Raw genomic sequence first — 21,671 nt, forward strand, 5'->3', positions numbered from 1 at the left:
AGCTCCAGTAACTGGACTTGCTGCACTCTAGCCTGCTGGAAAGAAGATGTGTAGCAGGATTTCAGGTTCTTAGTGGGATTTTTATTGACGTTGTAGAAAGTAGAGAAGCTCTGAGACAATAGAGCCCCTAAGCTGTAAAGCTGAAGTTTGAGGTGCGATGCTGTTTCTGTTAAAGTGTTTTGTCGAAGATGGTTTCAAAACCCTTGATGAGAAACCTCCTGAGTGAAATTTCATTCAACAGTTGGCTGTTAACAAGTTAGACTGTTAATATCCTCTTAATTGAGAGTTAAAAGCTCAAAAAGAAAGGCGTTTTAAGACATGAGTGTGTTCTCTAAAACACGTCCAAGTATTCAGGAGTCTTGCATGCCATCACAGTGCATCCATATTGTAATGGGAAACGTAAGCCTCTCTCTCTCTCAGTATCATCCATTCTTCTCCTTGAAGCCAGCTAACACAGATAGAAACCAGACAAAGCCTGAGGGCTATAAAACACTGAAGACACTTTCTGCCTCCCTGACTCCTCCTCCAGTTTTCATCATGCAGCCTGTTCGTTGTCTCTTTAGGCTTCGGCAAAAAAAAGTTGCACCGCAGAAGTTGTCCATCTTAATAATTCAGTTTAACACCAAACTTAGTTGTGGAGTCGTATCGTTGGGAAAAATATGTGAAAATACTTTCATGTGCAGTCTCACTCTTATGAGGAATATTCAAAAGTGAGTTATTTTATATGAAGTGTCACATCTTGGTAGAAATGGATTGAGAGGCACAAATTCATGATATTGTCAGTTGTTTCAAGAAAAGCTTTAATCTTTCGATGGTTTGGAAAGACTTGAATTTACCTCACTGCACTGGAAGATTTATTTGACACTTGTTTTAGTGGAAAATCACACTCAATCTAACAATAAAGGATTTGGGTTTGTCTTGGAGGTTTCCCAAAGGCTGCCCTGTGAATCGATTGGTTTCAGGACAATCCAATAGTTTCTGTAAATCTATAATGTGCCCGTTGCATCGGGATTCATAAATTGACCGCGATCAGCTGGCTGGCTGCTGCTCCATGTTTATTTTAGCAGCGAGTTCATTCAGATTTCCCACGATTACAACAAGGCTAAAAAATATTGTAAATTATTTGTGTGGGTTTATTGTTATGCACTTATTGTTTAGTCCCATTAGGAGGCTTTTCAGCTGTTAATGAGACTGGAAAAGAGAAGAATATGAATGAACGCACGCTCTAAAAAACTGACATTGGCAGTATGACAAGCAACCAGCTGTAATGAGTACAGAGGTTAAAGTCAAATCAATAGAGAGCAGACTTAACAATCCTTCCCGTGTTTCCCAGAATGATTTTGTGTGATAGAAAAGGGGTCGGAGAGGAAGAGCAGAACATCTTTGCTCTCAAATATTTAATCAATTTCATTCATTTGAACATCTGATCAGTTTCTGCCTCCAAGGAGCTTTTGACAGCCAATAAAATATTTATCTTGATTAATGAATCCACAGCAGATGTCCTTATCAAGCAGTTTCTTAGCTATTATGATTTTCTTAGTGCATAAACAAACCACTTTTTTTTCATTTTTGGATTTTGTTCCTTTTAATCTTTCATTTTATTTTACTATCTTGAATTTAATTTGCTATTTTTATTCATGTTTGTTGAATGTCCAGTGTGATATTTGGTATATGTTTGTTATGTGCCATATTATAGTTTCATCACTACAGTAACAGGTTTTACAGCGCTAACACTTAAAATCAGACTGTTGTTAGTAGTAGTTGTAACAGTTGTATTGGTATTCGTAGCTGTAATGGAAATTTCATTCTTTATTTATCCTTTGATCAGACAGTTTCTGATTTGAATAATAAGACTGTGTTTTATGAAAGTTCTTGTGTAACTTTTTGTGTTTAGACAATATTTAACATCTCAGAAGTTTAGCTTCTGTTGTGAAATATTATCCTCAGATTACAGGAATTGTTTGGCATTATATTTTTTTTCTTACCTCCTTTGCTGAAATTATACAAGGAAATTGCTCCCAATATTACTGTCTTGTGTGTTATCGATCTCCTTCTCTAATGTTTTCCCAAAAAGAGAAAAAGTTGAACTACTGCTTTAAGTTATGCAAAAAGATATTATTTGAGTATTGGCACCTGAGCTTGCAGAATTTCAAACAATGAAGTATTTGCCCTTAAAATGGTGCTGCGCCGCTGCTAAATAATTAGTGCAGCTGCAATAAAAAATCTCCCCATGCTTAGTTAACTCAATTTCTCTACTTTAAGCAGCCAGAATAAGGGAAAAGCAAGAACTATGAATTGAAACCCCCCCCCAGATAAGGGTGCTCTGATCGATTGGCAAATACTCAATCTGAAGGCCGATCAGAAGATCCGATCAAATGACTTAAAACACAAGAGACAGTCTGTCTTCGTACCGCTAAAATAGCTTTACTGTAGCTGTGCCGTCCAGCTCACCTGCCTGACCTGAGTGCAGACACACCATCTGTCTCCTGGCTTGCCACACACACACACACACACACACACACACATTTCACTGTACACTTCTGTGTAGGCAGTGATACACAGCTGTTTTCTGACTGTTTTTACATTCAGCTTAGTTTTTTTCCCGTATTGTGCCCACAATACCAACATAGCATCTTAATGTACACCTGCATTTTTGCATTGTCATCATTACTCAGAATCTCTCTTCTAACTATTTGGATACAGTTTTTATGAAAGTAGCTCATATCTCTGTTCTAGCTGCTAACAGTCATCACGAGCCAGTGTTGCATTATAAAGGGTATGAGAAGCATTTTATGAAAAACAATTCGACATTTATAAGTGTGTACAAATATGTCTCCAAAGCCCGTCTCATGTCCACAGACACCCCTAACATCTACCAGTAACGCAAAATAAAACTCAGGCACCTCAGCACTGCAGCTAAAAATAATCCCAGGGAAAACACTGCAACGAAGTAGCAGCAGTGTAGTAGTATGCAGAATATAAATAGCAGTATTTACATTAGTGCCACTTGTGTATTAAGTACGCAATAAAAAAATTCACTGTAAAATAAAAGTAAAGAGCAGGCAGCACAGACGCCAGTGATATGTTGTAATCTTACAGTGTTCATACAGTGAAATAACTTTACAACCTATTACTGAAAAAATACTGTATATTTCTGTATACCTACAATATACAGTGAAATACTGGCAGCACAGTCGGCGTTATTTTACAGTATCCATACTGTTTAACATTTTTGCAGTCTATTACTTTAAAAATTAAAAGCAGCATATTTCAGTGTTAACTACAGGGCTAGATGTGAAAATATTACAGTTGGCTAATGCTCTCTTTTTCTGCTGCCTCCCTCTGCCGATGCTCGCATTTTTGTGCTTAATTACCAGGTTAAAGAGAATATCGCTCCTCAGATGCAGACCATTATACCAACATTACCAAAATAATTTGACAAAAAATGCCTGTAAATAGGCTAATTGTTTGAGCTGCTCAATTCTCCTCTTCACTGACATTTAACTTAAGCTAGACAGCCTGTTGAACGTCAGTTTAATATCAAACATTCTTAGCAATATGAACATGATACTGGCAAAAATACCCGTCCAATTTGTAAATGCAAAGCCCATTAATGTTGATGAAGCAGGTTTTGTTGACATGTAGCACATGTCCTCCGGATTGTGCGTCCTCCTCGGGAAAAACTGCTGTCCAAACAGCAGTTTCTGAATTCCCTTGGGAATTGATTGCAAATTATTTCCATCTGTTTTTAAAGAAAATTGACAGAGAAACAAAAATCCTCTGCCTAATGTTAAAATTACAAGTCTGACTTTCAATCAAACTACTGACCGAGCTCCAGATTCTCCATGCAACACCCTGATTCCCAAAAATACTCATGTGTCCTGTAATTTAAAACAGCAGCATTCTTTTAAGGACCTCCGCCCTGTTGCTTCTGTTTTATACAAATACAGTATTTTAGAGATTGGTTGTAAATTAACAGCAATTGCTTACAGTGTACTGTAGTAGTATCAGTAATAGGTCTTAATACCAGTAGTGGCGTCATTATAGTCTATTAAAGTGTTAGTAGCAGTGTGTAATATTGTTGCACTCTTTGCTCTTATTGACATGCATTATCACTTTACATTAATTTACGCTCCTTGTATATTTTTCAATCACTGCACTATATGTTACTTAAGAACCTGTTTTTGTATCTTGTTGTTTGCACCTTTTGTTCATTCTGTCATTCTTTTGTTCGGCTCCTGGACCCGGGAACACTTTTTTTCCTCCACGTACTGCATTTTAATCAATGGATGACTATAAAGTGTCTATTATCTTATCTCATCTTTCAGCCCACTGTCTTCTCTCCAAATCATTTCACGTTTTCTCTCCTATATTTAGCATCTCTGTCCTCTATTGTGTCTCTGCAGCGATCGGAAGGACGTTGATCCCCCGTTATTTCAGCACGGTGTTCGAGGGAGGGGTCACCGAGCTCCACTACATCCTCAAACACTCCAAGGAGTCCTTCCACAACTCCTGCATCACCCTGGACTGTGATCAGTGCACCATGGTCACCCAGCACGGAAAGCCAATGTTTACAAAGGTAACACCTGACCCCTGAGCTTCTCCCACCATGAATAATTGATCACAAGCTATGATAATGGACCAGACCGAGGTGTTTAACTGGTTAAAGATCAAATCCATTTTACACCCTTTGATTCTTTCTTTTCCCCCTGTTTCATTTTGTCTCAGTGTTTTCAAGTCATACCTGGTGGCCTTGTTGTTAAATATGGAAAGGTCTCTCTTTCTTTCATTTGCTGCATGAATTATTAAATGATATACAGTAAAAAAAAAAAAAAAACAACAGAAAATGTTCACATTTAAGACGATAGAATCAGATAATGTTTTAATCTTTTATTTTTCTCCAAAAACAAAAATAAATAAATAATTGATTTAATATCAAATTAGTGAGTGATTAATTTAATGGTTGACAACTAATATATAAATCAGTTAAATATTGCAACTCTAAAAGTAACTAAAGTTATCAAACAAATGTAGTTCAGTAGAAAGTGCATTATTTACCTCTGAAATGTTGTTGAGTACAATTAAGTAAAATGGAAGTACTCAATGTCAGTACCATGAGCATGTACTTGATTACAGTATTTGAGTAACTAGTTAAATTCCACTGCTGTTACTATGAGTAACTTTATCTAAATACACCTTTAGAGTTAGCTGATTGTATGTACTTTATTAAACTATTGATTCTAGCCTCCTTCTGTTCATTAGAGCAGAAATCATTTTTCTTGCTCTTTCTTTCTTTCATTCTCTCTTCTAAAAAAAAAAAATAGATGTGAGAGTTGAGGTTTTGACTTTGTGATGGGGTGTGTGTTAAGTTGCTTTTTAGAGGGGTTAACATTAATAAACTGAACAAAATAGGACTTCACGTGGTATATTATTTTGTATATTACGTGTTAAAAGACCGGTTCCCAAATGTTCAAGTCAAGTCTTTTTTCAAAACAGTACTCAGGTCTGAAAACTGAAGCAGGTTTTGACAGCTCTGAGCATTCCTCCAGTTCATACTGACTGTACAGGGATCTTTTCGTAACGCGCTTCAAATCCAACCGTTGGTTTCCACTGGACGCAGCGGGGGCACTCTGTCTCTGACGAGGCGGCCCGAGCTTATGGCCGCCACTCAAGTCAACGTCTGTGATTCCACCAGATGCGCTGCAGGTCGTTTCAGAAGCGTCCCAGAAGCAGCTCTCAGCTCTGCTCCACTAAAAATAACACGTCTAGTCTATTTTTGATTAAGTGGCGACATAGTTGCACAGAGAAAATCAAGCCAGACAGGAAGTGAAACTGCAGTATCCGGTTAATTTTTGGAATAAACTCTCTGTAAATATAAATATAGACTTGAAATAATTATGAAGATTAATATATTGTTAACAACTAAAAAGCAGCCGCAAATATTTAAAACATGTCGCTTATAACTGGACTTTCAACAGTATTAGATTTATTTGTAGGCTAAAGCACAAAAAAGTATGAAATGATAATAAACAATAAAAACAGACAAAATATAAAATAATAAATCACAAAATTATTGAATAATCTGCAGCTGCAATCAAATTAGCTACTGTAGCTACTGTCATATAATTAAGTTAAACACACTACTTTTCTAATAACATTTAATAAAATACGGATACAAGAAAGTTAAATAAAGTACTTTTATAATGACAAAAAGTCAAAAAAGTGTTCCACTCAACATTTGGATGTTAATGTTAGCAGACAGTTAAACAAATACCGAGGCACAAACAGCTCTCCAGTTCATATATTACTAATATTTCCAAGTCGCACTGGTGCACCGCGGTCGCAAAATGTGACTAAATAATCACGTTCGGAGCTCTGCAGATACAAACACCTCACCTGCCCACACCACTGGCACTACCACTCATTAAGACTGTTACCGCAGCGCGGTTAAACGTATTGATTTATTCTCTAAAAGCTGGAAATAAACTAATAACTCTCCAGTTTATATGTTAATATTATTTACAGATTGCAGTAGTGCTACATGGTCACAAAGTGTAAATAGTCACAGTCTGGAGCTCTGCAAAAGCCCTGCTTTGTGTGTGTGTTTGTGAGAGAGAGAGCCTTACGAGGGAGCGAGGAAACCCAAACTCTGGTGACTTATAAAAACTTGACAATTTATACTTGGATGTTTGGAACATAGTAATTTTATAAATCACACTTTGAATAAGCCATGATACCTCGAGTATATTAGATAATATACCCCCCCACTACAGTCACTTAACATTACAAGTGCAATAGGAAAGGATCTACTCACAGACAGTATGGACGGAGAGGTGATTACAATAAGGCTACAGGCATCTGACTATTGTTTGAGGACAGATTTGAAAAGTCGTGAGCCTATCCATTAAGATTACACAAAAAACTGTTATCATATTGAATGTTGCTGTATGTTGAATTCTAGCTTTAAAATATCTCTGCTGAAAAATGCACCCTGCCCGTATTATCCTGTGAACAAAAATCTGCACTAACCAAAGTTTAGCATTAATGCAGGGAAAAGTCTAACATAGTCATATTTACCTTCTTTACTTATCAGCATTTTAGCCCTCTCCCAGACCCCCAAAAATCCACTGGCATTTCCCAACGTTAAAGATGTAGGCAGATTCTTAAGCCCTCAGGTCCTCCAAAGGCAAAGCTGAGGGGACATGAATAAGATCTTTGAAGAGTATGGTTTAGTTTGCAGTATGAGTGAAGCGCAGACAGAAGCTGAGGGGAAACACAAATTGCGCAGGTGAGATAATCCAAACCTGACACCGAGGTCTTCTGAAAGCGCTAAAGCTGAGCTCATCTGCTTTTGTCTTTGGGGAGAGAATCCCCCTGTGAGCCGGAGTGAATATCTGCTTCACCACAGTCTGATCCAGATGGCTAGCTGACTCTTAGTGTTCTTCTGCTGACTGTCTAAATGAATCTGAGGCCAGATACCTTGTCAGCGCGGAGCAGCCGAGCTAAAGGGATTCCATGTTCTCTGTACCATGAACCCTGAGCTGCAGCACCAGACCGGATTGTTCTGACATTAAACAGCTACACGCCCTCTTGTTTTCAGGACTTGACAGTATGCACTCACTCTTGTGTGTATCTAAGTGTGTGTGGTGTGCAGAGTCTGAAATTAACTTTTTGGCTGACCTGCCATGGGCTGCGAGACAAAAAAATAGAATTAAAAAAACATTACTGCAAAAAAAATCTCAATTCAGATCGTAATTTTGTATCTTACTGAGATTTCAAATCTTATTTTCTGAAAAGAAATTAGGTTATTTTACTAGTTTCCAATATAAATGAACTTGATTCAAGACTTTCTTGTCATCAGCTGTCAGTTTAACTGACACTAAGAAAGCAGTTTGACTTTTCTGCTCTTGTTTTTAAAAATGTTTAATCTCTTTTTCAGCAAATTTTTCGGGAAAGGGCAAACAGAATCAGGGTGAGATGGAGCAGTTTTCACCTTCTGGCAGATTGTTTTCTCTTTTAAAAGAGCTTTGAGGCTGAGTTAGAATTTTATTTTAGTAATAAAGGGTTCACACTAGATATCGAATAATAGATTTTTGAGGCTGATATCAGTGTTGATATTTCAGAGCTTTAAAAAGGTCCGATAATGACAAATTGATCAATTTTCTTTTTTTCTCCCCAACATAAATGCATTATATAACCTAAACAAAGTGTTTTCTAAGGTTGTTTATGCTGTTTGTCAAGTTAAAAAGAAACAAAAATATATTCATAATATCTTTATTACAGTGTTTTCTTACTTATAGTTAGACATGCTGTAAACAGAACATGTTGTCCTGGATAATTTCAGATAAATTACTCTGAGAATATATAGTGAATTGACACATATATTGTATAGATAATGTTTTAAACATCTACAGAATAAAAAAAACAGTTGAATTGTTGAATCTCAACTAATAAGTTGCTGAAATGTTACAAATAATTTACAAACTATTCGCAGGTGGACTATGCAAATAAAGTGTTAAAGCAAAATCTTCTCTGACAGCAAATCTGTTTTCCGACAAATAGGCAGTCATTCAGTTCACTACCTACTCATTGTGACCACAGCATTATTTTTTTATTAATATTTAACTGAAATCACAATCTTTCCCTGACCTTTACTAATGTGCTTTTGTTGCCTAAACACAAACGAGAGACTCTGGTGTCACAGTTCTGCACTTTGTAATTCTGCCATCCAACCCGGTCACCTCCCAAATCACCTCCCCGCAAATCCAGCTCAGTGCATAAATGTAGTGTTTCATTAAGTCAAAGACATGTTGTCTCTGGACAGACAGTGATTACGTTACCACCACAACATAATTATGACCGCAATTTAGTAATATTCAAACATAATTTCTAGGAGACAGGGTTGTTTGAAGCACAACTTTCACACTATGTTGTAATACTTCACATTTGGAAATTCTGGAGAAAAAAATCATTTACACATGAAAATGTGAGCAGTGTAGTGCAGGACCTTTATTTAGCATACCAAAGTCAAATCTTAGCATCACTTTGGCTGTGACAGGTGTTTACCTCAGTCCCAGTGCCTGTGTGAGCTGATGTTTGTGTACGTTTACATGCACGGCTGCCTACATGTGGGTTTGTGTTGAGGGGGTTCATGAGGTCGTTTCTTTTTTCTGTACATTTGGAGGGGAGGTGATCTGGTATTCGTGTGTGTGTGTTTGTACTGTGGGTGGGGGGGTTCTTTGTCTTATCATATCAGTAAATGGTTATGAAACATCCCCAATAACGCACACAGGAAATGTCTTTTTATGTTGCTGTTGTTTGGTTTTTGTAAACAAGGCTCCCCAAAAGGAAAAAAACAAAAAACATAATATATTACGAGTGTCCGATATTAACCGTACAGAACAGAAACAGAGCGGCCCAGGCCCGGTCAACAAAAAGCTAAATTTGATGCTCGCAGCGCTGCTCTCTTTTCATCTTCACCTAAATTGGATGAGAAGAATTAATTCATTAGAAAAAAAGAAAAAAGAATTCCAATAACTGAGCGTGTTCTCCCTGAGCTCCCAGCAGCAGCAGCGAGCCTGCAGCTCTGGAGGCCCGAATCTCAATCAGCTCTGCCTCGCCTCGCTTTCCTCAACCACCTCCTCCTCCCCCTCCTCCCACCATCCTCCTCCTCCTCCTCTCTGCGCCCCCCTCCTCCTCGTCCTCCTCTCATCCCCCCCTGCCTGACTCGCTCGCTCACTTCGCTCATTCTCCCCTCGCTCTCTCTACTCCACCGCTCTCTCTCATCCCCCCCTCTTCTTCTTCTTCTTCTCACCCCCCCGCACCCTCAGTACACACATACACACACATGCACACACACTCGCATCCTTCATCCCTAGAGAAATCATCCCCAGCTCCCAACTCGCTCTCTTGCTCTCCCGCTCTCTCTCTCTCTGCCTGTATCTCTCTTTCTCTTCGCTCCTCTCTCTCTCCCTCTCTCTCTCTCTCTCTCTTGCCTGTATCTTTCTTTCTCTTCTCTCTCTCTCTCTCTCTCTCTCTCTCTCTCTGCCTGTATCTTTCTTTCTCTTCGCTCCTCTCTCTCTCTCCCTCTCTCTCTCTCTTTCTCTCTCTGTCTGTATCTTTCTTTCTCTTCGCTCCTCTCTCTCTCTCTCTATCGCTCTCTCTTTAAAAATTTCAAATTCAGATTTGGTTTTATTAGCGTGGCACGGTATTTAAAAAAAATAAGTATCTTATATTTTAGTAGTTTTAGCTTTATTTTCTCTCAGTAACAACAACCCTGTAGACACCAGCTTAATTGCTGAGATCTGGGACGCTAAAACAGTTTCAAAAAGGGGAAAGAAACACCAACAGTTAGACCATGCTTTAGTGTGTTTCACATTATGAGAAGGACATGAAATCAAACACAGCAACATAAAGGTCAAGGGTAAAACAATAAATCTATGACTAATTGCCATTGTGATCAGTGGTGTAAACAGAGCAAAATGCAGCAGTCAAGGAGATGACAACCAACGCATTTAATACCGATATTCATCAATAAAATTACACCAAATCAAACATCCCAAAAAATACATACAGGACAGATTCTTAGACTTTAACTAGGATGGTAAAATACACTCCCAAGTGTTCATAGTGTAACCCATATTATCATTTGACCATCTTAATATAGCAAGGGTTTGAGGACAAAAAGAAGGAGAAAGGTAAAACTTTTACCCAAACTGTCATCATTAGAGCCCAGTGGATATGTCGGTCAGCTGACATTGGCCCATCACATATATATTGGTATCAGCTTATATGTTGTCCGGTATACATGATATGAAAAATGTATTTTGAACAGAACATAATATGGAAAATGATGCTTGGAGAAATATAGAATGATCAAATTCCTGATGAAGTTTACTGTTTCAGTGCGCTGATGTTTTGACAATAAAATGTATTGGTAAACTGTAAAATATTGTGCCTTCAATACATATATAGTAGTTTATAAACATATCTGAGGGATAATTGCATTGCATAGTTGCATATACATAATATCGGCTGAAATATAAATACTAGAATTTTTTAATAACCAATATCAGTATTGACATCAGCTCCAAAAATCAAGTATTCGTTGGGCTCTAGTCATCATCGTAGTTCACAGGCTGGTTCAACGATTAAGTGCTGCCTCTGCCATAGATGTGCATTCACACTTTTCCAGTGCAATGAGGCATTATTGTCAACATTTTATGTGTGCAGACTGTTGGTTTTACCTCATAATAACGGGGTATAGATACAAAACAGGGCTGTCCTCACATAGATTTTTTAAACATGTATCAGCATCTTTCCTCACTTGTTCTGTGCATCTGGAAAACCCATGATCCAGAGAGCATTTAGCGTCTGCAACCAGACACTGTCATGTCACCACACTGAGCTGCAGAATCTAACAGGGCTTTTAACATGCTTTTTATTTTCTTATTATTATTTCTTCTGTTTTGGAAAATGGAAATGAACAACTCTTCCTTGGTCCATCCTCACGGAGACCACTTTGGGAACTACTGGCTGATAATTTGGCTGAAGTGTGACCTTGTTTACAGTTTCTCTGACCGTCTTGGCTTGTGTTTCTCACCCTGTCTGACTTAATTGTAGTGTTACCACCATGTTCACAGTAGTCCACCAATATGGTTTTTACAGGGCCAATACAGATACTGATTATTAGTGATCAAGCAGACTAACAACTTGTATTTGGAACCGATATACATTCGCAGTAAAAATAAAAAAAATTAAAACACAAAACTCTTTTTAAATGCCTTTAGTTTATATTTATTAATTGCTGCAAAAGAGAACTATTTGGCACTATCTTAAAAGAGAAAGAGAGGGAGCCATTTGTCTTTCCATGCTGACACCTTTGCATGTATTTCAGTCTGCCTTCCCAGGTGTTAGTGGACTGTGTTACTCCCATACTGCACTCTTAGACCTTTTCTGTAGTGCATCCAGCCACAGAGAGGGGGAGAGAATATGTACTGAATTTTTGACGCCATACAGAAACATTCTTTGATCATGAAGCTCAATGTTACTGTATAATTCTCTGGATTATCAGTGAAGTGTATGAACTACGCTGCAGACTGAAGTCTGTGCTGAGTGAAGCTACAGAGTGGTGACGACAGACAGAAGCTTTTTTTACACACAGATCCTGCGATATGGCCGCAGTGAAGACTCTTCATTATGCTGCCTTTGGTTTTTTATACAGAACCAAACAATGTCGGCATCATGCCACCCCAGTGTGTAATTTTACATAACATGCCAGTATTCCTTAACCCTTCAAAACCTGGATCGAGCACTTTTCTCATGCTGCTCTCAGACACTTTTCTCAAGTATTTGAGCGTCAGGCAGCACTTTCTAAACAATAACAACAACATAATTTGGCAGTAACTATCATTTATTGTCTCAGTTTATATGGCAGTTAATCTCGTCTCTGCTCGGAGGGTAAGAACCTCCCGTACCTCAATGCCCCCCCCATCCTGCTGCCTGGCCCTTTTACATAGAAGTCAGTTTGGCACTGTTAGTACCCCTGCTGCTGGCTTAAAGGCGAGACAGCTGTGTTCCCTTAATCTGTGATAGTACCTTTTTTACCAAACGGCGAGGCGTAATAATAGCCAGGGTTTCCCACACATTCATTTATTTGCGGTGGTCCGCCACCATTAAATCATCCGCCCCCACAAATAGGTCTTTGGAGCAGGACTGGCTATTGGGAGCGCTATCTGAATATATACAGTTGGGTTATTTATAGCGCACTTGGGACAGAGATGGCACAGCAGACTGTCAGGTGCATTGAAAGTGAAACTCAAGCATTCATTCTGCTAAGTCTAAAAGTTTACTTTCACTTACAAACTGCTCCTCTCATCCGTCCATGTGATCTGATCATCTGTGAACGGATAGAGGGATCAAGTATCCCTCCATGACTGACAAACTGCTGCTGAGGAAAAGGAAAAAAAAACGGAGAAACATCTTGATTTAGAGAGATGATACAGAGCACGGCACAAGCATTTAAAAGATGCAGAAAAATTCAATAGATAAAAAAACAAAATGCCCCCCCAGCCCCACCCCCGTCGACAGCTACAGACATCCTAGCCGCATTTACAGTGCCCGTTCAAGGCAGGAATATCACGCTGTTATGCCGCCTCGCCGTTCTGTATTATGATGTCCCATCACAGAGAGGGAGGACAGAGTGGTCTCGCCTCTGTACTGAGACAGGTGTTAGTAACAGCTCCGTAAAGGGGACAGTGTAAACATAAAGCCTGAAAGACGTGACCACGGGCAGCACAAGTGTGACGTTTTGACGACGTGTTTATGTGTGCGACTTATTCAGAGAAGAGGAACAGCAGCTTTAAATGTCCCCAAACTGGGAAAACAATGAGATTCAGGAGCTTCTTACCCTCCGAGCAGAGGACGAGAACAGCCACCTTATAACAGAGATGGTAAATGATTGAGATTGACATGTTATGGTCTTGTTATTGTTTATAAAGCGCTGCCGACAGGTATTTTATATGTCACGCTAAAGGCGGACGCTTATATGTTAAACCTCCCACCCATTATGCCTCCTTTGATTGCGGGATGCTGCGATGCAGTGTATAATCACACACCGCCATCGTTTGGTTCTGTGTAAAAATGCAGGGGCGGTTTAAAGGGGGGACTTTGTTGCAGCCCCATAGCACGATCTCTTTGTGAAGTAGCACATTTTCATCATCAATTAATATTTATTTTTTGGGCAATCCGATAAATGATTCCAATAATCATAAAAATGCTGAATATTTCTGCTGATAGTCAGTTGATCCCTAGTTCCCAGATCATCTGCGATAGAAATGATTGCCAAAACTATGAAAATCGACTCGAGTTGTAATGAACCAAATTTATCCTGAAAGCAGAAAGCATATTTTACATGTTTTGTTCTAAAAATATAACAGGGTGTGTACTATAATGAAAGAAAACAAATCATTTTACAATGATTTAAAAAAAGGAATATATATGATGAGATGCAGTTTGATGAATCAGGGTAATGGTTGAAGGTAGATGAAGTGCAGGAGCTCAGCACAGTGTCAAGTTGTCATGCTCTCTCTGTCTCTCCTCATCGTCACTCACCTGGCGGGATGCTACACACTAACGAATGTGTGGCGTTTGCAGGGCGCTAAGAGTGTGCGGTGCTACCCGGGTGCTTGTGAACAATGTGAGCAGGTTTTGCAGGGCGGCGAGGTGTTGACAAGGTCACACAGGGTGCCAATTTGACCAAAAGCCCCCCCAACCTCCCAGCGGCCCCCAGAATCCCAGCACCTCTTTTCACTACCCAGCAGGCCTTGCTTTTCCTGGCCAGTGTGTGTTAGCTCGGAGGGCACGGCCCTTGTTACCGGTGCCCAGTTGGGGGTTTCTTCACGCTGGGAGGGGAGCAAAGAGCAAAAGGCGAGTTCGTGACTCGGTGATCTCAGCTCAAGTGAATTTAATTCCCCGAGTGGAGAAATTGACTAGCGGATGTGTTATCTGCTGTGTGTGTTTTTCTGGGCTTTGCTTGGATTGTAGTTTTCTCTACCATACTTTTTTACCGAAAACTTCAATTAATAGCCCGGGCTATTAATTGCTTAATTCACTGAATTCCGCAGGCTTATATTTGGGACAGGCGTTTGATTCATTTCACACAAAACTGTTGCTCAGCATCGATGGGAAATTCATACATTTAACCCTTTGAAACCCAGGGAAAATGGCTTTTACAAAAAAATCATGGGAAAAAAGGTAAAGAGCAACAAGAGAAGAGATGACTCAGAAGTTAGCAAGAAATCTGCCAAAAGTACAAAAAATTACCTGAATATTTACTAAAAAAACTAAAAAATATATAAATAAATAAAAATAGACAAAGTAAAAGAAAAAAATACAAAGCCAGTAATGACCTGAAAAATTCTAATAATTCTGTAAAATAATTTTAAATATATAATTATAAATATAGTTTGCTGAAGAAAAAAGTCTTCTGCATCTACTAATCTCTTTATTTGTATCTCTTGTTTAGTTTGCCAAACATATACTTCCTTGTAGCTCATGGTTTCAGTAAAATTAATCGAATGACCAAATTGTGGAGAATCTTACCAAGCTAACATTGTGAGTAGCATGTCCATACTGACAAAAGTCTAAACATATATGAATATTTGTATGTGTGATCTAAGCAGCTAATTAACGTCAATTCTAGCAGGTAAGAACAACCAGGTTTTTACATCCAAAGAACTTCTGTAAAAACGAACTGCACAGAAACCAGACCTGGCCTCTAATTGAGACAGGCCTTTATCCGTCAAAATGTGTCGCCACACCGGGCTAGTAAAAGGGACTGGCCGTTTAAGTGGATCTAGGCTTTTAGTTAAGGTTTTACAGTACTAACATTACCACATTGCAGTAATTTACTTTTTGCTTTTTCAAAGACTCGTCAAACTGAATTGCAGTGTCAGTTCACTGTCCTTTACATGACAGTGAAGGTTATTAATATAAACTGTGCAACATTTGTGACTTCTTCCGGATAATATAAACAGGATTTGGGTTAACTAACTGTAGCAACAAGCCGTTGACTTTCCTTTTAATACTGTTAATTAACATGACTCCCCGTATCTTTAATTACAGTAGAACTTGACATTATTTTACAATGTTTTCATTATGTTATAATAGCAGACACTGACCTCTCCTCTCCATATTTATACAACTTTTGTTTCATTTTGTGTTGCCTTTTCCATACTTTTTCTTAGGTTTTCATTTTAATTCAATTTGCAGTGGCCTGCATTGATCTTTTTATGCACCTATTTTGCTTTTAAATTAATAACTGAAGATCTGCTCACCTTTTTGTATACTTGGTTTTATTCCTGACAAAAGTCTGTGATGTTACAGTAGCTCCTTTTTCAATGTTTTGTACAGACTGTGCACAGGAGTCCACCACTTTTTTGTTTAGATTAAAAGCTATTACTTCTTTTGAAGATTAGTTTTAGATTTTAAAGAAAATGTATTTATTTATTTTCCATTTTAACCTTCATTGACAAAACACAGTAGAGACATTGAGAAAACCTTGCAACAAATGCTGCAATCAAACCAGCAGTGCTACAATTACTATTTGTAAAACATGCGTCTTCATAGCAAGGCCACCTGGAAACTGCAGTTATATACTATTCATAAGCTTGAAATATATTCTGCACTGCACAATCACACTGTTTATCCTGAACAACATTTTTTTTTATTTAAAAGTTTAGTTGAGATGTTGAATAAGTAAGTAGTTGCATAAGTAAGTAATTTGTATGCTGATTCTCATGTTGAGGGAAAATATCACTGTTGCTTCTCCTCAGCAAAGGCTGCAACTAATGATTATTTTCATTACTGATTAATAGATCAGTTGTGTGGTATGTAAAATATCAGAAAATAGTAAAAAAAAACTAAGTTGACACCAAGTTGACATATTCATATTGTTGTGTTCTGAGGTTTGGACTTGAATCACTTGACTTGGACTCACAAGTCACAAATTTGATGACTTCAGAAGCAACTTGACAAATTTAAAAAAAAAAAAAAAAAAGACTTGCAACTCTAGTTGGACTTTAACACCAGTGACTTCATTTGGACTCGAGCCGTTTTACTTGAAAATACCTGATAGCTTTCCCTGAGCCAAAAGGTTGAAGAATATGTTATTGAAAAGGTTGCCTGATTAATTTCCCCCAATTTCCTTAAATCAACATTAACACAATTCATTCCCTGCAAGTGAAGACTCATTAGTCTACAGACCCACTTTGTTTGAACCAATTCAACAGCATCCAATCAAGTTGCAGGAGAGAACCATAAAGAAGTAATGTTATGTTACTCAGCGCCAGTTGGAAAAAAATGATACCGAAGATTATTTTGTTCACAGACAGAAACAAGGCTAAGTGAATTGCAGTATGCAAAATGTGCATAAATAAATTACAAATATTGGAAAAAACACTAATGATTTCTGTAAATTTGTCGTATTATTACTCTTACTTCTTGTTTAGGACTTGAAACTCAAAGTTTAGGATTTGGGACTTGACTTGAGACTCATCAGTTTTGACTTGTCACTCTAGACCAAGCAGCTACCTCTGAGGCTGAAAAATGAAGCCAGTGCGAAGGTGCCAAATACTAATTCTTTGAAAGGCCACTTTAGGCTGGCTTAAAATCCCCATAGACCTCCATGTTAAAAACCCCAACTACACAGCAGAAATAAACATGTTTACAGCCAGGAACAAAAAGCGATTTTGGTCTCTATAGCCAATATCAACACCTATGCAAATTGTGGGGAGGGTAAATATTATTTTAACTCACACGTTTACATTTTATTAAGGCCCAAAGTTGCATATCGACTGACAGGCTGCCAATAGTGTCTTCCGTCTCAGTTATATCCGCCCCTCGCTTCTCCACAGCGCCAGCCTCTCATCCAAATATGGTCACTTCTAGCTCCAAAAATCCAAGATGGCAGTGATCATAATGGCGATTTTGAGGCAGCAGTCCATAAACCATTGGGTGACATCAAGGTCGCTATGTCCATCATTTACACAGTCTACGCTCGTGACTAAGGACTTGACTTTGGACTTGAGTGCAAAGACTTGAGACTTGCGACTTGTAAAACATTTACCTCTGGTTGTAAGTATCATAGAAATCTAAAAAAACATAATACTCATATGTGAGAAACTGAAAACAGTAAAAATTTTCCATAAATAAGAAATTATTTGGAAAATACATTTCTGTTGATTATCGAGTATCCAATCAATCATTCAACTTGTTTTATGAGCTCTACACTCAACATATTGTCAGTAACACACTTGGATTAAATGTACATTAACCATAAGTAACATAATACTCCATAATCTTCTGCTCCGTGCTCTCTGATACAGGAGGTGGTGTTGAGGTGCACTGTTACAAAGCCTGTCAGCAGCTTGTCGCTATAATTGAGCATATTTAGTCAACTTTGATCCTATTTATATTCTCCAGCAGCAGTCATGAGTGCTCATAATAATCGATTTAATGACCTTCAGCTCCTCTGTTGTTAATTGATTGTCATGTTTGGGTACAGTATTGAATAGTGTCCCAGCAGCAGGACGCTGTTATTCTTTTCTTGCTCTTTTGAGCCGGAGATCCCCTGATCTCAGCCCCGTTGTGTGGAAGATTTATGACCCTGCTCTTAAATCAATGGGGACTCTCTGTGAGGGGCTGTACCATTTAATGGACCACTTTTTAATTCAAGGGGATTTTCCTCCTTTTAGTTTTCATAAGGGAACATTATTTAGCTAAAAAATGGTTACAACCATTGTGAGAAATATTAGATTTTTACCAATTCTTTCTCAGTATGGAGAAATAAATAGCTTTGTGTGATTGAATCTACTCTGGAGTCTGTGAAAAAACAGGCTGCCTTGGTTGCATTTGTGGTTAATAAATCTCTGCACCAGTGCCACTAAGACAAATTCCTGCACATTTATTGCACTTGGCAATTAAGGTGATTCTTATTCTGGTTCTGATTTAGCTGCTTTGCCAATTCATTTATCGGTTACAGAGAAGCAGAAAGCTTCTGGGGAGAGAAATAAGAGCAACAGTGGAGGCGATGCTAAAGACACAGTTGGCACTATGGAAAGAGAAATCAATAGTGCAGCGTTGTTTCACTGTAGGCTACTGCACCTGAAAGCATCACAAGACACTGGCTCCCAATTCAAGTTATTTCACCGCTGGTGGCTAAATACCATAAATCTACAAAAGGTACACTTTTCAGGAATGATGTAAAGGAGCACTTATTTCCTCATACATGCCTAAGTATTTGCTCTTTTAATAGGTTTCAGCAGGCCGAAGGGCATAAAACTCATCCGCACACATAATGACCATGATGCATTTCATTTCAAAGGAGCACAAGAAAAACGCCAAAGTCACAGTTGTTTTTTATTCCACCTTTCAATAGCAATTTAAGTACTAGTGGATTAATTATAGCATCCCTTCCTATAATTCAACACAGGCTGAGACCCCGGGGGGATGAGTGATAATTTTGGAGTCAAAACTTCAATATATATGCATATACATATGTTTATAATACACAAATATGCTTTCTTGTTTCTTCTACTTTCTTTTGCTAAATAATTAATATATTAGTTTTAAGGCTTTTTCAGCCAATACTAAAACTCCATCATGTGAAAACCACAAATGTCCAAACATAACAACTTTTTGGTGAGCTTAGAAAATAAGTTTTTCAGAAAATCCAACGGGGTTTAAGATGGTTTATTTAACTTAAGAAGTAGAAGAATTCAACCCATAAAGGAACTCTTAGTCCTTCAGTTCACCTCAAAAATCACCAAATTTGGCAATACTTAATTTTCACTGAACACCCACCCTGAAGGTTTTGTTTTAAATTTGAGGGGTGTTTTAAGTCATGCTGCATCCCTCTTTTCACTCTGAACTCTGAGGTCAACTGTTGGACAAACTGCTGTTGGAATTAGACTAAAAAAATAATAAATAAATAAAAGATAAAGACCATTGTCATTGTCCATTAAACGCCAAGGATTATTTCCAAACGCTGCTTTAGTTTAATCCACACTTATCTAGCTCAGACAAGCCCATTATCCAACTGCGCAGATGTTTGCACGTAAAACCACTGTATCAGCGCTGAATTGTGTCAGTCAGTCAGTGGAAGTGTTAATTTCAGAAATTCTATATATCTCCTTAAAGAAGAAATAAAAAAATATAGTAAAAGTTCCTCAGTAATATTTGAGTAAATGTGAGACTTTATTGACCCCTGAGGGGTCACGACTCAGCAGCAAAGAATAGGTGAAAGCATCAACAATAAGTGCAGTATACATATGATGTAGTATATATATATATATATATATATATATATATATATATATATATATATATATATATATATATATATATATATATGCGTCTATGCATATGTAGGTATGGCAATCACCAGAGGCACCACAATACAAAATTATCATGTCACAATTCAATATGAGATAAAAAATGTTTTGTGATATTTGTAATTACATATATATTGGGATTTATTTCTTATTTTTAACAACAGATTATGTTTTCAAAGGAAAGCTTTTTCCACATCTGTTTCATCTAATAAGATGAAGTTTTCAGTCTGTTAAAATCACAGCAAATGATTGACATTGTGTGTTATTTCAATTTAGTAAGCTGTGGACCTTTCTCTGTGTCCTTAATAACACCAAAATATTTTAATAATAATAAATATAATAATAATATTATTTATCATCATCATCATCATCATCATCATCATCATATTATATATTATTGTGGCAAAATGTATCTAGTGAACAGCAAAAGCTATTTTATTATTCTAGAAGGCAACCAAAAATTTAATTTGTACTTGCAATATTAATAATTCATATAATAAACATAATCAATACTTGTATCAATACAATGTTCCCACAGAGAATACTGTGATACTATACTCATGTTTTTTCTCCCAACCCTAGCATTATACACACTCTATATAGTAACAATACAATTCTATGATATAAACATAATCATAGATAATGGAAAATGAGTAAAATATCATGATATAGCATGTAATATAATAGTAATAATAATAAGAAGAAAAATAAAAGTAGAAGTAGTAAAATAGTATCATTATATAGTAATCTGAGTTATAAAAATCAATGGACAGTAATGTAGTATCACTTATGTTACTGCTACAGTACTTATTTCTTCCATCGTTTTGACAGTAATACAGACACACGTCATCAAGGATAAGACTCAGGTGTGTGTTGGTCCATTGCTGTTGTTGTCCATCTGAAGTGATTTCTTGTAAAAGTTCAGCTTTTATCATTCAGAAGTTCTTGTGTCGCTCTTCGTTTGCTCTAATCAGACATTTTCAACAGTAGTTGTCACATTATGGAACAAAACTCTCTCTATATGTACTTTACTGTAATCTCAGCCGGTGGAACAACTCTGGAAACGCTCCGCTGCACAAAGAGTGAGAACATTATACAGAATCCACATTTTACAGTCAAGACAGCAGAGAAGCAGCTCTGCATTCAGGGTTTTTTTTTTTTTTTTTTTTTTTGGAGCAGTCGAGCGTCTATTTATACTTTTTTAGTGTGTGTGTGTGTGTGTGTGTGTTTGTGTGTTGGAGTTAGCGTCGGAGCACGTGATCAGCAGGGGTAGGTGGGTGGGTGGTTAGTGGGGAATGAGGGTGGGGGGGTGGGGTTATGGTGGTGGTGAGGAGGGGAGGGGAGGGGAGGGGGGGTTGCAATATGGCCGCTAGCCTCTTTCTTGCTGATCCTCAGGAGACCATCTGCGCTGGGGGCATTGATTAGAGTGTGTCTGGTGGGATTACATCTTTGCCGTTGCCATGCCAACTAATCAGCTGATTTTTTTCCCCTTCTCTCTGTCTGTCTCTCCGTTTCTCTCTCTCTCCTCTCTCTCCCTGGTTGTCACAGCAACGAAATATGGGAGAAGCGCAAGGGCCCCGGCAAGCGCTGAATTCAGCTAAAGGGGCGAAAAAATGTTTTTTTCCCCGCACTGTTTCTCTCTCTGTCTCTCTCTCTCTCCTCCTAATTGGCAACTCTCTCTGACCTGAAGTTCTTTTGTCTCTGGTGTAAACACACCCCTCTCCAGATTACATTTATTTTCACATTTTAGAAATAGCTGGATGGTTGAGAGGCCCAAGG

At 38.0% G+C, this 21,671-nt stretch overlaps 1 protein-coding gene across 4 annotated transcripts in view; it reads left to right on the forward strand.

Moving 5' to 3' along the window:
- Positions 1 to 21,671, forward strand: part of ldb2a (LIM domain binding 2a) — a 123,429-nt gene that overhangs the window by 69,066 nt on the left and 32,692 nt on the right. For all 4 annotated transcript variants that reach the window (XM_042493546.1, XM_042493547.1, XM_042493543.1 and 1 more), the window contains exon 4: positions 4,407 to 4,579. In XM_042493546.1, the coding sequence (XP_042349480.1) occupies positions 4,407 to 4,579 (173 nt within the window). The remainder of the gene's footprint in view (positions 1 to 4,406; positions 4,580 to 21,671) is intronic.

Source organism: Plectropomus leopardus, chromosome 9, assembly GCF_008729295.1.
Source record: "Plectropomus leopardus isolate mb chromosome 9, YSFRI_Pleo_2.0, whole genome shotgun sequence".
NCBI classification, from domain to species: domain Eukaryota; kingdom Metazoa; phylum Chordata; class Actinopteri; order Perciformes; family Serranidae; genus Plectropomus; species Plectropomus leopardus.